Genomic DNA, 17,335 nt, shown 5'->3' on the forward strand with positions numbered 1-17,335 from the left:
CTTCTTCCATAAAGCACAGGTGATGAGGCTTAATAAATCTGTCAGTTGAGAAATGCAAAACAATTGTTTAAGATGTTCTGTATGTGCTCCAATACTCTGCCAAAATAAATCAATCTCCTGTAAAACTTGGCAATCTTGGATAAACGGTTGTTGCCACTCTGACAGAGCTTCAGACTTTGTGTTAGACTTCAGTAAAGAAATTGTCTTGTCTGCAATATGTTCATCCAACCATATATCCTGTAGCTTTTTTTTCCTGGCAAGACAGCAGCTGGAAACAATGAAATTAAGATGATAAAAAAAAAAATGAACAGGGATAAGGAATATGGCTTGCTTATTTAGAAACATGGGATGTTTTCTGAAAGCACAACATGAGATTTAGCAACAGTAATGGATCAGTCAAAGAAAAACTACTGCCTCTCCACACTGGTAGTTAAGCTGGTAGCATAAGGACCATCTAAACCAGAAACAAGAAGCAACTTCAGTGGATTCAGACCCATACCTACTTATATAATAATAAGCTCGAAATGAGCCAGGAAATACAGATTCTTATACTTTTGGTCAACATTTGTTTCTGCAGTACAAAGACAAAGGCTACTGCCATACCCTTATCCTAACCATAAAATGGAAAATGCAAGGTATTTGCAATGTTAAACAAACAAACAAAATTGCAAAGAAAAGCAAGCTCTCGAGGTTATACGATTGTGATACAGAGAAGGAACACATCAAATCTAATAAAAATCTGCAAATTATTCTTCTCTAGGTCAACTAAGCAAGCACTACCATCCATTACATAATGCAATAGTGATCTTGGCTTTCGGGTGTTTGGTGTTTTTCAACAATGTTTTTTTTTTTCCTCCACTAAACAGCAAGAGCTCTAAAACCACAGACATTAAAGCAAAACCAGCCCAAGGCAGCTTCGGAATGAAAGGGAGGTGACCAAGTTGAGTTAAACTGCAGAAATCCCCGCCACAGAACACCAACCATGGAAGTTCCCATGAGTTCAAGAGAAGGCCAGACCAAGTCCTGAAAATTAAATTCATCTCCAGGTCCCACCAACAAAAAAGCCCAGCCACTGTAAGGATGGCCCATCCACTATGCTTGTTTGTTAGTCTGGTTACTTTCTGTTTTTGTTTGTTTCCTCCTTTTGTTTTGCTGTTTTAAAAAGGTCAAGGATTGCCTACTCCTTCTTCCATCTCTAAAACATCTTTCTAACATCTCCAACAGCTCTTGCAAAATTCTCAAAAGTTCCAGAGAAGCTATCAACAGCAAAGAACATCCTATTTTGTGTCCTATTTTATTACACTGCAGGTTTTGATTTTGCAGACCTCACATAGTAGAGCTGGTTTCCATTTACGTTCTCCACGCACTTTCACAGACTATGCATCTATCAAAGATGTGCATTTGTCAGTCAGTACTCCACCACCTGTTTGGCAGACATGAGGATCAGCCAATGATGTTCCAACCAAGATGAGGACAAAAAATTGAATGAGACCAACGGAACACCAGGAGGAGCTGGGATGGATGTAATAAACTGGCTTAGCTCTAGCAGAAGCTGCTGTGCAAACCAACTCCTCATTTATCCATAGGCTCCTTCCATCTCCAGATTTTTGCCAGTTGGGAATACTACACACGTAAGTGGTCATGGTAACAAAATCACTTGCTTGAAACTGGCTTACTCCAGGTAAGTGTACTCAAAAAGCTTTATTCCTTTATTAAAGCTATGTTGTTTAGCTACTTAAAATTGCACACATCAAAGCAAAAGCTACTGCAGTTACAGATCACAACTCCACTTAAATGTAGACCAATCTTGATGCCCTAAATAACCTGAAAGAAACACTTAACTTTCCCATAAATTACACAAAACACTCCACAGATAAAAACCGAAGCCCAACAACACCTTGCTTTGAATTTTAAAAACACACACTCATTCGTCAATTGCCTAAACATGATGTTATAAAGAAGTGGTCCATCTGAAGCCATAGGTCAGTCTGAGAACTCCAACCAAGACAACCAATTTTAAATGAAGCCTACTAGCTTCACAGGTGAAAGGATTTTGCTACAAATGAAACATTAGCTAACTTAAAATTAAGAACACAATTCCCTCAAAATTCTCACTCTGTAGTTTCAAGGTGAATGAATGAAGTAGCCTAGCAATGTAATTACCGTGAACCCAAGCAGTAAAACCAATTATTTGCACAGATGCAAATTTCCAACAAGATTCTACTGCTTGGGACAAGGGATTTGGGTTGTTTCATTGAGTTTTCTTCTAAAAGTTTAGGCACATGACCAGCTGATTTTATTCATTGGCAGAGTTTCAAACATGCCAGCTATTTCAAAAGATCTTACGTAACCACTTCAGATAAGAAGCAAGGTACGTTATAAGGAAGGAATGGAGGGTGGGTCCTGTGGGAAGCATAGCACCTGCAGTCCTGGCAACTAGGGACAAGAAGCAAGAGCACACGTAGATCACAGAAGGATGAGATGCCTCTTCTCATATCCCAAACAACAACAACAACAACAAAAATTAGTGTTTTTGCTTCTCAATGTTTGCATTTTCATAACAATATTAGAAATTAACAGTTCATCGCCTCTAACCTCTGTTTTAGACCACAGTCAGTAACGTGTCTTCTATTAAAATGATGTCATTGTTTACCACTATTAGAAATAGTGCTGCAGAATACATTCATTAGGTAAGTATGGCAGTGCTTACAATGTGTTGATAATACAATTCTGGCACAGTGGGGTTTTTTTTGTTTGTTTGTTTTCGGTTTGTTATTATTATTGTTATTATTTTTAGTTTTGTTATAGAGTTGGAACAAGCTGGGGGAAAAGCCATGTACTAAAGTCTCAATAACACCCACTGTTTACTATTCAATCAAATGTTAACACAAGATTAAGACACTTCATATGCTGCCTGTTACTCTCTCTTCTATGTTACATGACTGGAAGAAATTTGAAATGCCTTTTTTCTCAGCCATCCTTAATAGAGTGGCCAGCATTACTAATGAAACAGCCATGGAAAGAGGGACAGTTGGAAGTACGTATTCATGTGCTTTCATTTTAAAAGGAACTATATTCCTCCCTTAACTAAATTTTTACTTTTAAAGTATATAAGCCACAAAAATCACCACATGAATTGTCAAGAGTTTCATGGGATACGTTCCTATATGGGGACAGAGGATTATAACTAGGACCAAAAGAGGTGCCCTGCTTTTGTTTACCACTATGCAGGGCACTGTCATCCTCACCTCCTTTCATCTGCAATGAAGTAAGTCTGCTACAACACCTGTAAATTAGCTTCCAAGCCCTCCTCTTCTACTGAGAGAAGATAGTTAATTAAAGCAGACAAGCATGCAACCCACAAACATCTTACATCTCATGTTTACAGTGATCCCAATCATTCTGAACCCTTTGATATAATTCTCCCAGTGCCTACTGATCGCTACATACAATTCTTTTACTTTCTGAAACAGCTGTTGATCAATTAAATAACACAGAACAAGGATATTCTTTTCAGACAATCTCTACAATCTCTATTTCCAGCTCTTATAATACGTGTTAACACCCCAAAATTATAGAATTATTCATAGCCACATTTGTTTTAATGAGGAAAAGCTGGTGTTCCAAATGCTGCAATTATCAGCTCTCCCTCTCCTGTATGTGGCCAATCATCAGATTTTCTGAACTCTGAAGTGGCATGGCTAATCAACATAGTTGCACAATCCTTTATGCTGCACCATAATCACTTCCACATAGTTTTACATTCAAGGAGATGAAGACCAAGCCTTCTGCAGTATTTTTACTTTCAGGAAATAGGGCTTGTTGATTGCCTCTATCTAGATGAGACAGGAAATAACAATAAAAGTCCCAACATCTACCCTGAAACCTAAACCGTCATTTAGCAGCACTACTTGTTAGGTAGGAACAGATGAGCTACCCAGCCCACAAGGCTGATTGAAACATCGTATTTGATGTATTTGATTAATTGCAAGACTCTTCAAATCAATTTGTTTTTCCACCCTGAGTTTTTGAACTAGAAGCATAATACACAAGGCTCAAAAGAATTTTAGCTATGATGTTACTCGAATTGCCATCAAGTGAATGCTTACGCTTAAGTATTTAACACTACGACACAGAAAGCTGGCATATCTTCAAATGTCCCAGCACTTGTAAAGAAATAATTTGCTATTAATATTTTTGTCAGTTTAAGAGAAAAAAAAAAAGCAAGATTTTGCACTTTGTCAGATTGCTTCATAATACAGATCAAACATACTCTGATAATTGATTTGGAGTGAGGTGGAGAAAATAGAGAAAACACGCCATCAACACATGTACTCAGAGCAAAAATAAGAGGGACATAGTAACTGTCCTAAGATGCATCATCATAAAGGAAAAAAAAAAAATCAGGGTAACCTATGAATACACAAACATGTTATCCCCAAAGCCTTACCCCTGCTCTAAAGAGTCATAGGAAGGGATATATGGGACAAAGGAAGGAAGCGTCTTCAAAGAGCAAAAGGAAAAGTCATACGCTGCTCAAAAAGAAAAAATATTTTTGGTATGAAGCAAACATTATTAACATTCCGTTGCTTATTACAAGAGTTGCCTTTGGGTCTCAGGCACTTGTTTTGAAGCGTAGCCAAAGTTCAACACTGCTGGTCACCTGCCTCATTTAAATTTGACCTATGTTCCACGTTGTTTGCTGAAATGATACTCCAAGCCCTCTTTTATAAGCATTTCCAAGGCAGTAATCAAGCTGTGATTACGCCTGTGGAATGTTAGTATTATTTCCACCTTTCCATGCCAGGTTGTTCAATCCATAATTACAAACTGCTGCACTCTGCTTCTGGATAACCAAAGGGCTCTGTTTTCCATCACCGCCAGTAATTCAATCAATCTGAATATTCAATATAATATTTTTTTGAAGTACAAAAAAACACTTAATCTATGGCCATGCACAAGAAGCCTTTTGAATTTGCTCTACTTCAAAGCATGGATTAGAACTTTAAGCTGCATTAGAATCATCTTGAAATTACCTAAAGCCTTTTAGAAGCTTTGACAGAAACCCAATGAGGAGTGCCAGGGTTATTTGCATTACATCCCAAGGCCAGGCTCTGTTCTGCAGAAAGTAAAAGACGAACATGCAAACATCCACAAGGCAAGATGCTTCCTCAAAAGCAACAAACCCTCTGCATAACCAAGTATGACACTTTTCCTGTTGGAATTACAAAGAGATTACGGTCACTGCATACAACGCACCATATCTGCACAAAGGTATAGTGTCCCCACTGACTCCATGGATTCAAAGACACCTTGGACACTTCACAGCAGTTCTCTCCTGGGAGCTAGCTGTCACAGGCATCTTAAGTCAACCTGTCTTGAATTCAGTCTCTTCTATCAATCACAAATGGGAAAGAACAGACTTTCATTACCATGCACAGTGTTGAATGAACACCTATCACTGAGCAGCACATATACTGAGCAGCAGGTGCAATAACCACTTTCTCAGAACCAACCACCATACTGAGCAAGTGTTAATAATCATTTATTTATTTTATTCAGTTAGCAGCAAGAGAAATTAACCCTTATTCTGGAGAACTGACAGAGCAGTTCTGAAAAACAGCATTCAATAGCAGTGCCACTGTATTGTACAAAACCTGTCCAAGCCATACAAGTGCTCACCATGCTGACCCGATATACAAAGGTAAGACCTGCTATTACAGCAATTGAGCTCAAAGATCAAAGGTTTACACAACAGTAATGACACACAAATACCACACCCTTCAGGGACACTAAAGAAGTCATCTGTATGCTTCTTTATACAGCTTATAAATTCTTTTCTTAGCAGGCCTATCAGAACTCACAGCCAACAGATTCCTTTCTCCTGTCAACAACTCTTGACTGTGAGCATAGCAGTAAGAAAGTCACGGGAATAGCTTCCCACTGAGAATTAAATTATTTAATAATAAATAATTATAATAATTAAAGTATTTAAATTAAATTGGTATGAAGTCCTTCATTTAAAATAATTTGCTAAACGACTCAAACAGTATGTTGCATCTTTCATATGAAATCCAAGGCTATTCCATTACACAGAAGAAAACTCACTGAAATATTTCCATATCCTGCCTAGGAACCAAAGCGTGCCCTTTCTCCTGCTCCCCAGACTTCGGTCTCACATGGCCATGCCAACCAATGGCTGACATCTACATAAGCTTCAACTCCAAAGGTGCTAAGAATACTTGGCAGGAGCTAGGTGCATCTTTATATTAATGCCTTCACAACCATGCATGTGGCCTAAAGGAGTTTTTGCTACAGATCGGAAGCACAGAGATTGGGAAAGATGAACACAAACATCTATTTGATGCATTAGTCAACCACCACGTTGATATAGTTGCAAAATGAAACAAATGTAAACCTGGTGTGATTAGGCTGAAGGATCTCCTGGAAGGACAAAGAGGTATTAACGTAATACGGAAGATATGGAAAACATCATTGGCAGAATTAACACATGCAGTTAGTGAACAGCGGTAAATTGAAAAACTACTTCAAATTGCAACAGATGCAACCATGCTTGGATCGGTGCTGGCTTAAATACCTGCCTGCCAGCTAAATACCTGTTTGCCAGTCAATCAAGCTTCTGCAGAAAAGTGGGAGGTAGGTCAGCCATTTTGGAACAAGCTTCTAAAAAATGATGGCAAGGGAAGGGAGAGAAAAACAAATGCTAACTACTTCTAATATGAAATACAAGGAAGGTTCAAGAGATTTCAAGTTGGGTTTATACAACACAGAAGAGGTTTAGACACTGTGCTCAGAGGTCCACTCAGTATAATTCTTAGCATAAGCAATTCAGTGCTCTGAGTTCAAGATCAGGAGCAAAAGGAAAGGGCACGTCAAGGATGATACTCCTCATCATGATTGATAGTGTCATTTTTCCACTAATACATATTGCTTTTGTGGATGAAAGCGTAAGACAGGGAAACACCTCCCATTTTTCTGTATTTCAATAAAACATACAAATAGAGATTAAAAGAACCAACAACATACAGTACATTGCAAAATCAGAGCAGGAGAAGAAGCAGTTATCTATGGACTATGCTGAAAAGTAAGTGTGAAAGTAGAAATAAAAGGATGCCAAATTTTCTTTTTTAAAATAAGCTTATAAAAGAAAACTTTCTACTCTACTCATGTCAAGCAACACAGAGCTGATTTTGAGGAAGAAATTATGCAATCTTAAAGATCAGCTAGGTTTTAGAACAAAAACAAACCAAAAAAGAAAAAGAAAAAAAAAATCCAATCATCACTTCATTACTCATCACAATTTTGAGGGGCAAAAGCAAGAACTTCAGTTCCATGCAAGGATTATTAATAAGTCAGCAGGTAGTTTTAACTGAATATAGATCTGTTCTATCTCAAAACTAAATCTATCACGCCGTGCCATCAAAGTTCTTCCCATAATGTATTTCATACCTAATCCAGCAGTTTGGCTTCAATGCCACAAAGGTGCAGCAGAGCATCCTGTTGCTGCATTGTTTGCTCATCTCATTATCGTTATTCTGTACCAGGCTATGGGAACCTCCTGATCATATAGTTTTTACTTATAGCTTTGATTTTTATAGGGTAGATATTAAGATATAAAAGAAAGATTGGGAAACCTTCCTTAAAGACTGAGCATTAAACGATCTAAGTAACATGCCATCTGGGAAAAACTTTTCAGAAGTGCTAATATGAACCGCATTAGCACCATATGAAAGACTCCTCACATTTTGAAGTTATAAAACATTAAAATCAGGAAAATCTCAGTACTCTGAAATCCACTTCTTTGATTTCTTATCAGTCAGCCATGCCTGTGTAGTCCCAGGAAGGCAAGCAATCAGAACTTGATGTACTGCTAATAGGACCTGGGTCAAGCTAAACCTAGCAGTTTAAGCTTAGAACCTCAATCAGCAGTAAATGAAGACATTTCTTCAGTAAAAGAGCAAGTCTTCATCTTCTCTAATGGAGGTTCTTCCAAAAAAAATGATTAGCAACTTGATTGCATTAACTTGATTGCAAGATCTACCATAGTGTATTTTATTATCCTCTTGAGAATTATACCTTAAAGTTAAAAATGCACTGGAAAAAGTGTATTTTTTCTTCTAACCACACTAATTACCATAATTACTAGAGCCTGCTAAATAATCATAAGAGCAGAACTTGAAATAATCAAAAAGTTGGTTCTTTTTTTTTTTAAATAAGACATATGAGATTGATTTTTTTTTAAAAAGGAGGACAGTAACAAAAAAGGCACAATTTAGAACTACATCCTTTTAACTAGTAAGAAACCACATACCACATGAAGAAGTACAACTCTGCAAAAACAGTGGTATAAAGCCATGTACTATTTTCACACTGCTCTGGTAAGCCACATAACACATCCGCACATCTCACTGACCAGTCCTCCGTACATTTCCACCCTAAATTTTGACCATCGCTTGTTTTCAGTTCCCTTTTCATCAAGATGTAATAGAAAAAGCATCCATAAATGAAGCCTCCAACCAAACCATAGTATATAGGTCATTCCAAAAGTAATGCCTCATTTTTATTTCCATGAAAGTTACAACAGATTCAAAGAGCACAATAACACAATTTGATAGAGCAAATTCTCAGCTACAAAGTGCTATTTTTCAACATAATCACCATCATTAGCTATGTGTTTTCACCACTGATGAACAAGAGCCTGCATGTTGTGCTTATGAAAATCTGCACCAGCTGAGATGACCCACTATCACCACTGCCAAAACACACCACCCACTGCCGCACTATGCTCACATCCACTGTTTGATCTCCAGAAACGTTTAGCAACCATCAACGAATGTCAACGTGTGCCATTTTTTTCCATAAGAAGGAATTCAATTCCACCACTTTGCTTCATCCACACTTCCATGTCAGACACCATTCTGTCAGACTGCTCCTCTGCTGCCATTTGTCACACCGCAGCAACATGCAATGGAATATTGGTTGGAGAGTTCACCCCTACTGCCATGCCACCAACAACCATCTCTGATGCTGTGGGCCAACACAATAAAACAGGATGCATTACTTTTGGAGCAATCCTTGTATACATACATCAACTTCCTTAGTTCTAAAACAAGAATAGAATAAATAATAATAATAATAATACCCTCTGCTACTGTGCTTGCTATTCCCTGCCACCTGTTTTTACTACTGCACATTCCATCAGATACACAAGTAGATGCCTTCCCTGAAATACCTCTGCAATACAAGCATAGGCAGAGATTACTGCAGTTTTATATCTGTGAATACATCCAAACATAAAATCTTCCGAAATAGGAAGCTCAGCTAGTATGAAACCACTGCAGACAACACACAGTGGTAAAAACATGCAACTTAAAACCAGTTTAAGTTCCTTCAGTTGTCTTTCCAGTGAGCTACAATAATCAGTGCCCAGATCACAAAAGGTTGAGAGAAAGAACTGCATTACAGCCAAATTCTGACTAAAACACAAGCGTGATCCAGGTACAAAACATTCTTCCTGCTGTTTTGCTTTTAAATATCATTTTTAACTGCCAAAATACAAATCAGATAATAAGATCAGTAGAAAAATCAAATTCAAAAAGCACACATGTCCAGTTTGCATGCATCTTAGAAACAAAGGGTACTGACTCCAGAATTCCTTTCCTGGCATTCAGACAACTGTAATCCAAAACTAACAGGAATCCTATTTGTGCCATCGATCCACTGTTACATTTAACATTTTGCAATTAAAGAAATTTTATGAAATGGATTTCACTGTTCAGGAACTACACTGTAGAAGAAAAATGTACTGGAGCCCATCTGGTAAGGACCTTCATAACCACACTTGTACTTTTTAAGTAGGTATGGCTGAAAGAAGTCACTCTTGTAATGCATTCCATGACAATATTTATGTCAAGAAAAAATGATATTGTGCAGCACTAAATATGTAAAAGCTCATGATTTTATAGGACAAACAGGAGGTTAATTTATGCATACAGGCACTGTGTTGCGGCTCTAAGTCTGTAAAACTGAATCCTCTTTAATAAGCTAAGCAATGTTTGACCAGGTATCTGTTCTTAAAGCAACGACCTTACCTTGAAGCACATTGCTAGGCCTGAAGTTTACTACAAGGATGCTTCCACTAACCAGGAATACATGATAGCATAATTGCACACAACGTAATATTACACTTAAAAATGGTTATTTTGATGATTACACTAAGGAGTTCTGAACTTCCAACCTATGTGGATACAGTTCTGTAATTACACAGCTTGAAATCCTCATCAGCAAAACCAAGTGATTTGGATTTCAGGAGCATTTTATCATCTTGAATAATGCATGGCACCTCTGCAGCAAGAAATTAAAAACAAACGTCATAAAAATGCAAAGCTTCGTAATCTGTATTCTAAAAACCCGCATTACCAAAATAACGTGTTGCTTAGTAAGTGCTAATGACGGTGATTTTTTTTCTCCTCCCTCTGGTACTCACAGCTCAGATCCCGTTTCAGAAATAATCAGACTAACTCCTACCAAAATACCTTTATACATATGTAGGTATGCGGTGGCTCACATCATTACTGCACAAGAGTTACCAAGCAGGTATTTTATCTCAGTGGCTCAAAATGGCATAAAACCAATACTGTCCTATTATTACCATCAACAGTAATAATTTCATATCCCAGTAACTGACTATGGAAAATGATAACTGGAAAATCTTACTACAAAATATTTTACAAGGAAGAAACAGAATGCTCTGAATGCTCCAAAGCTAAGCACATAATCACACTTTTGGAGGTTGTAATTACACTACTTAGAATAAAGTTAGATCTACTTCAATTTCTACCAACCTAGGGTTTGACAGAAGAATGAACTACTAGCTATCCTTTTTGTTAACCAAATGTTAAGACTTGCATATCTATAGGATGTTGTTACTGAAACCATAAGATACAAAAGCAAAAATCAGAAGCAGTAATCATCGAGTACCGACAAATATTCTGGCAGTTACTACACAGCCTGAAAAGTACACTTTAAATCAACATTAAAACCAAACCCAGAAGTACAACAGCCCTTACATGCCAGCTTTGCTGAAGTTCTGCAACATTATTTTTCCTTACCTTAAAACACCCTAAGGTTTTAATGCACTAAGCCCTATCTTACCCTATTAGCACCAAGGAACTGATGAGCACAGGGTCTGACTGCCCCTGAACCGCGGTTCCCTCCAGCACGGCATTCAGACTCACGGGAGCACAGCGAGATCTCCACCAGCAGTACTAAGTATCTCAGGTCTGCAGGGTTTAGTTGCTGCAACCAGCTTAGCAGCCCATGAAAGCACATATACTATAACAATCACTTGGTCCCGGTGTTAAAAACTAAATGTCATAAAAATGCACACCACATATCAGAAACTTTGTTCAGGAGCAGCAAAAAGGTGTGCAGATTTTATGAAAGATAGCATTTGAACTGTAACACCAATATGGACCAGCCTGCATCAACTTCACACTTAAAACGCCACCTCTTCATTATAAGAAACTACCATCCTTAAGTTGCCTTCTGTGCTACCAGACATATATCCTACATACTTACCCTTAACACCAAAGGACATTAAACTAACAACAAAAAAAACCCACCCACAGCCTCTCCAGGGAAGCTGAATAACATAGCGATGTGAATAACACTACAGCAGCCTGCATAAAGGCACCGCAGCATTCGCTTCAACAGCTAGAAGCTCTCAGCTGTAACAAAATCTTACACAGCTTGCCTTGTTTTTCTCTGTACGAGTGTAATATACTGCCGTACAACACACTGGAGTTTCTTATTCTTCATTCTGCATTCCAGTTATCAGAAAGGTACAAAACCCAAGAGAAAATACTAGACAGCTCAATTACACAGAGGACTGGAGCCCGAATGAAATTGCTCTGTTAAGTACGCATAATTGGTATGGAACAAATATTTGAGTATCAAACCACACCAGAAAATGATGGGTGAAGCCTCGCATTTTCATACTGTGCTGACCCACTGGAAGCTAACGACTAAGCCAACATCAAGGCCCTTGCCACCGCCTTACAGGGGAGTTTTCAAGGCAGCAGTGCAGTAGCTCCCTGCTGAGAACTGTTCCCTCAGAATTCCACAGCCCGTTGGTATTGTATTTTATTTTAGCACAATTGAGGTACTCCCGTCTCCTTGCCTTTTTATTTTTACTTCATTTTGCCATTTATCAACCTGCTTGTAAAAATCGTTTCCTTCATCACCTTAGGTACTCTCCAGCCACACCTCCATTGCTTACATAAAAGTTACTTCAGTTCTGACTTCCTTCTCCATTTAAAGAAAATGATGGTTGGAAGGAAGAAAAAACAGTCCAAAAGTGGAATCACCTCCACATAACTTAACTGAAAGAAACTTCTCACCCTCAACTCAAGCACACCATCGCCTTCCAGCTGGAAGGACGACTTGGCAGCTCTGCGGAATCCTGCTCGGTTCACAGAACGAATGCAGTGCAAACAAGGCAACCACCAAGCGGTTCGTGACTAACCTACCTGGAAACAACAGCAAGTCCAGAAGCTGCTACAAGAAAACACGTGTGTCAGGTGCTTGAAGAGACATTTCCTTTGTACAGTTACACCTACCCTGGAAGTCTACATTCTGAAGCCAGGCTTTCTGTAGTTTTGCTGAAGCAACCTCTCCAAACCGAGCTCCATCCACAACATGATCATGCTTTCAACTCTTCACTGAGACTAGAGCCACTCGCAAACAACCCTGGCTAAAGTAAGGGTTAAGAAGTGACTAAGCATCCTCCAAGACTACATTGCACACTAGTTATTTTAGTATCAGCACAATACTAATCAACATCATCATATACCCTTTTTCTTCAACCCCTTAAAAAAACAAACAAGGCAATGGACTTGCTAACAAACGAGGCCATGGGGAGGCCAGACCTACTGCAACACCCTCAAGGCTGACTAGCAGAGATCTTCTGCCAGCAGCACTGAGCACAGAACAGTGTCCTCCTGCATAAGCTCACCAGCTTTGCTGGCTGATTGGCAGATACTGTAGTACTGCACTTCTGTCAGCGTTACTCATGTTTACATGGGGAGCCTTGCCAAGGTAAAGCAAATGAACAGTTGACACAGGACCGCTGCATCCCACTTCAGAAGGGCTCTGCTGATTGCAGCATACCAGAAAGCCTGTTTTATTTGACTTTAGTCCCATCAAGATGTGAACTGCTCTTGACAAGTTAGACAGAAAACTTCATAGGAAAAATAGAGTTTTTATATAGAGAGTGAGACTGTTCTGCTCTTGGAAGTTATCAGTAATTTAAACTCTTCTCCTATAAACTAAGCAAGTTTTAGCTTATTAACACATAGCTTCACTATGTCCTTTTTTGTGTTTATGCACATTTGAAAATATGACTCCATATAAAATGGAGGGAAATGTAGATGAGCACATTATTTTTATACAGTTCAGATGTACCAAACTGTACACAGTGATACCCAGGGAAATGTTTGGTCTTTGCTTCTGGTACAACAGAACTTTTCCTGTGGCATTTTTTTCCTCAAATAAAGTCATTTCAAGTGAGAGATCTGTTTAAATAACATACAAAAAAAGGATCCCATTTACAGCTTCAGCTCACTAAAACCAGATAATTTAAACAGCCTCTTTTTTAATTCAAAAGACAAAATTAGATTTTTTGAGTTAATGTATCATTCAGAGCAACCAGGACACAAACCACTTGGCTAGCCAACCCAGTGAAAACAAAATTATTTTACAACTATTCAAGGCTTGCTTTGACACCCCATTCAGGTCATGCATTATTGCTACAATAGTGACAGCAAGAACAGCTCTTGCCATAAAGAACTGCCCAATCACTCACATGTAATACTAAATTAGGCTTGCTTTATATGCACATAGACGTTACCTGCTCTAGCATGCACAGCCAGGCAGCTAGCCGCTATTAATTCCATATACAGTGCTGCCTACTATCCAGCTTTTAATTAATTAATTGTAAGATCAAGAGAAAGACAGGAAGAGCTCCTTCCCAACAAAGCCACAGGCACCCAGAGCCCATCACCCTGCCCTCCACGGCCCCCGTCAGCACCAACCCATGGCAGAACTTGGCTGCTCCCCCTGCCAGTAGCCATGCCTCCTCACCCGCCTGTTGGTAAGGACTGTCAAGAGCCTGTGAAACTCAAAAGAAATTACATCTGACAGCTCTCCCTCGCTCCCTGTTTTGTTGCTACAGTGAAAGAATTCCAATAGATTAGCAAGTGCATTTTGCTTTGCAAAAACCTTGTTAATTTACTGCCATCAAACCATGATCTAGAGCAGATTAATGCTCAAAGAAAATGAACCAGTTAGTTTACTCTGGCATTACAAAAGAGCTTGATGGGCAGCAATGCCAAACAATTTTGTTTAAAGGCACAGAGGTTAAGTTAATGCTTATTTTATGTATAGAATGACTGATTTTGCGAGACTGCATTAGTGCCTTGGATACACAGGAAAGGATGACAAGGACAAGAGAGCAACAAAGCTGCGGCCCATTCATTTATCACCTCTACAGACAGCCCTCAACAAAGGGAATCAGCACACAAATATACCAACCAAGGATCATTTCACCTATTCAGGGCCTTTACACATCAAATTAGATATCGGTTCTGTTAGATCTCAATACCTCCACTCATTTTTTGCAAAGCTCAAAGGTCCCCTAGCCAATACACTCAGCCGGAATAGGCTAAGGCTCAAAGGTTAATGGGACACAATAAAACTATTAAAAATATATATTTGTAGCCCTTCTATAGGGCTCGTTCTTCTTTATGAGATCATACAGAAACCTGTAAGCATGTAGTATGTCAATAGCTCCAATACTCTGGAGGTGCCATGGCCCAATTCCACTCAAAATAATATTTTGACCCCTCAACCAGCAGTCTGGTTCTGTGATTACATGCTTCTCCTCTAGTTTAAAAACATATATATGTCACTGCAGCTGCTGCTGTTCAGCAAGTCTTACATATCACCAGTTCAACAAGGCCTTCATAAGAAAAGACAACAGCCACAAAGCATCATCTCAACTCACACCTGCACTTTTCCTCCTTGTGTGTACCGTGTGTAATTGAGGCATCACAGGAAGGGTAATCAAGAATTTTGCTGTATTCCTAAACCATCTCCGAGTGCTCCAGTGAATAACGTCCCACTTTACTAGGCTCCTCCCATAACGCAGCCTCAAAACCACAGAATCCCACCTGGCACTTCTATAACAGAACATGCAAGAACCTGTAACGTGAACTAGAAATTTCATCAGCAACACATTCTCAGCCATAGTGATTCCCATTGAGAGGTATAGTACAGAACAAGTTTAAAATTGGATGATGTATCAAATATCCTGCAAACTACTGCTCACATTTGCATGAATGTGTGTCCATATTTCAAATAGAGGAAATCCTGGGTAGATGTGTTATTTTTTTTTTATTGACTGATGACACCAGTAAGCCATTTCCCTTAACTCTGATTATTTGATTGTATGAAGTCTTATGCCTTATATAGCAGTGTTAATCCTCAGAAAGCAGTCATTAGCCTCCAAACATCACTAGAAAGAAGGCTGTATGTTTTAAGCACACTTTCAATAAATATGATCAAACAAGAAATACTAATTGGACATAAAAAACACCACCACCACAGCTTCACTACTTTTAAGAAATGCTCGTTAAGTGTCACTGAAGTACCTCTTAAACAATTGTCTAAGGTACTGAGAAACTGTATCCTATTGACTGTAACCAAAATGATGCACCTTTTATTAAATCATTGAACAACCAACAGCATGCAGAACTAGCATTTGTCTGCAGAATTGTTTTTGAGCTCACCAAGCACATGGCAAAGCTATTTATTTGAAGCTATAAACATATACCACATTTAGATCTTCAGTTTCAAGTCACTAGACATTTGTTCCCCCTGATTTTATACAACAAAACAGATAAGTATTATAAATTATATTCATCCCCCTCTATGCTGAAATAAGTCACCAGCTTCTCAAGCTAATTTTTTCTGATAATTATAAAAACATTAAAAGGGAGTTGTTTGCGTCTATTCCTTTTCCTAGGCAGGACACCTGTTCCATTTGAATTCAGTGTTACAGACTCATAGCTTGTGAGATTAATAATCAGTCTACTTAAATTTTCAGTAACAAATCACAGAAACTCCTCCTGAAATGCAACGCATTTGGGACAGCTGTTATTGTCATCATAGGATTTGTCCATTTATTTTGTCACACACTCAACCAAGACATTTGGATGACTCTTGAAAAAAAAAAAAAAACTTCATTCTAAGCAGAGAAGGAGATCAAAGACATTTTAAGTGGCATAAAAAAAAAAAAAGATGTCATGTAAAACTCCCATTCCTGCACCAATGTTTTCGTACAACAAGAAGAAACACAGAACAGCTTGAAAAAGTTTTAAGTTCTACATCAACTGCCAGGCTCCTCTGATTATCTTCATGGCTACGGTCATGCTTTTCATGCTTTCCATCTCCAGTCTCCAGATTGGAGAGCTACAACACCTACAGGCAGATGTGTTTCATTTAAGAATATTCAACACACATCTCATTTGCCACAGAGCCAAGAAATTGGAATGCAGCATTAGTTATTTGAAAAGACACAGCAAAAAAAAGCAAAGGTAGTATTTTCATTCACGCTCTACCTTATCTTTGTCTTCCACAACGTCTGCCAGCACATCATCAGGGTCCAGGATTCCTCCATCTGTATACTCCAGGTGGTGAATATTCACCCAGTAAGTTGGATCCTGTAAGAGAAAAACAAGTTTCCTCAGCCTAACCTCACAAGGTTTTATTGCCATCCAACAAAGCAGCTCTGTATCCCACCTCCTTGCCACCAACATGCATGGAGCTTCTCTGAAAATTGAAAATTACTGAAAAAAGAGAAAATGAAAACTGCAGATATAAGACTACCTATAAAATACTATACAAAAAAAAAAAAGTTGTAGAATGGACATTTACATTGCCTTACACATGGATTTTTAAGTTAAATTCTTAGCTATTGAACAGTGCTTACACAGCGTCAAGCTCTCTTCAGCTGCTTATGCTGACCTGTCAGTGAGGGATGGGGGTGCACAGGGCACTGGGAAGGGATTGGTCAGGACAGCCAACCCCAGTGGAGTGAAGGGATGTTCCATGGCACAAGCCATGGTGCTCAGCAAAAAAATGCTGAGGGAAAGAAAGAGAAAGCAAGGGCACGTGGCACAGCAGCCACGTGCACAGCTTTTGCTTTGTCTGTTCCTCTTATCTCAAAGCAGAAGCTTTCTCACTTCTACCTCTC

At 38.7% G+C, this 17,335-nt stretch overlaps 1 protein-coding gene across 1 annotated transcript in view; it reads right to left on the bottom strand.

The window, feature by feature from the left end:
• Positions 1–17,335, bottom strand: part of PARD3B (par-3 family cell polarity regulator beta) — a 368,137-nt gene that overhangs the window by 334,212 nt on the left and 16,590 nt on the right. Inside the window, exon 2 of the mRNA XM_015289524.4 lies at positions 16,701–16,802. Coding sequence (XP_015145010.3) covers positions 16,701–16,802 — 102 coding nt within the window. The remainder of the gene's footprint in view (positions 1–16,700; positions 16,803–17,335) is intronic.

The sequence above is a fragment of the Gallus gallus genome, chromosome 7 (genome assembly GCF_016699485.2).
Source record: "Gallus gallus isolate bGalGal1 chromosome 7, bGalGal1.mat.broiler.GRCg7b, whole genome shotgun sequence".
In the NCBI taxonomy this organism is placed as follows: domain Eukaryota; kingdom Metazoa; phylum Chordata; class Aves; order Galliformes; family Phasianidae; genus Gallus; species Gallus gallus.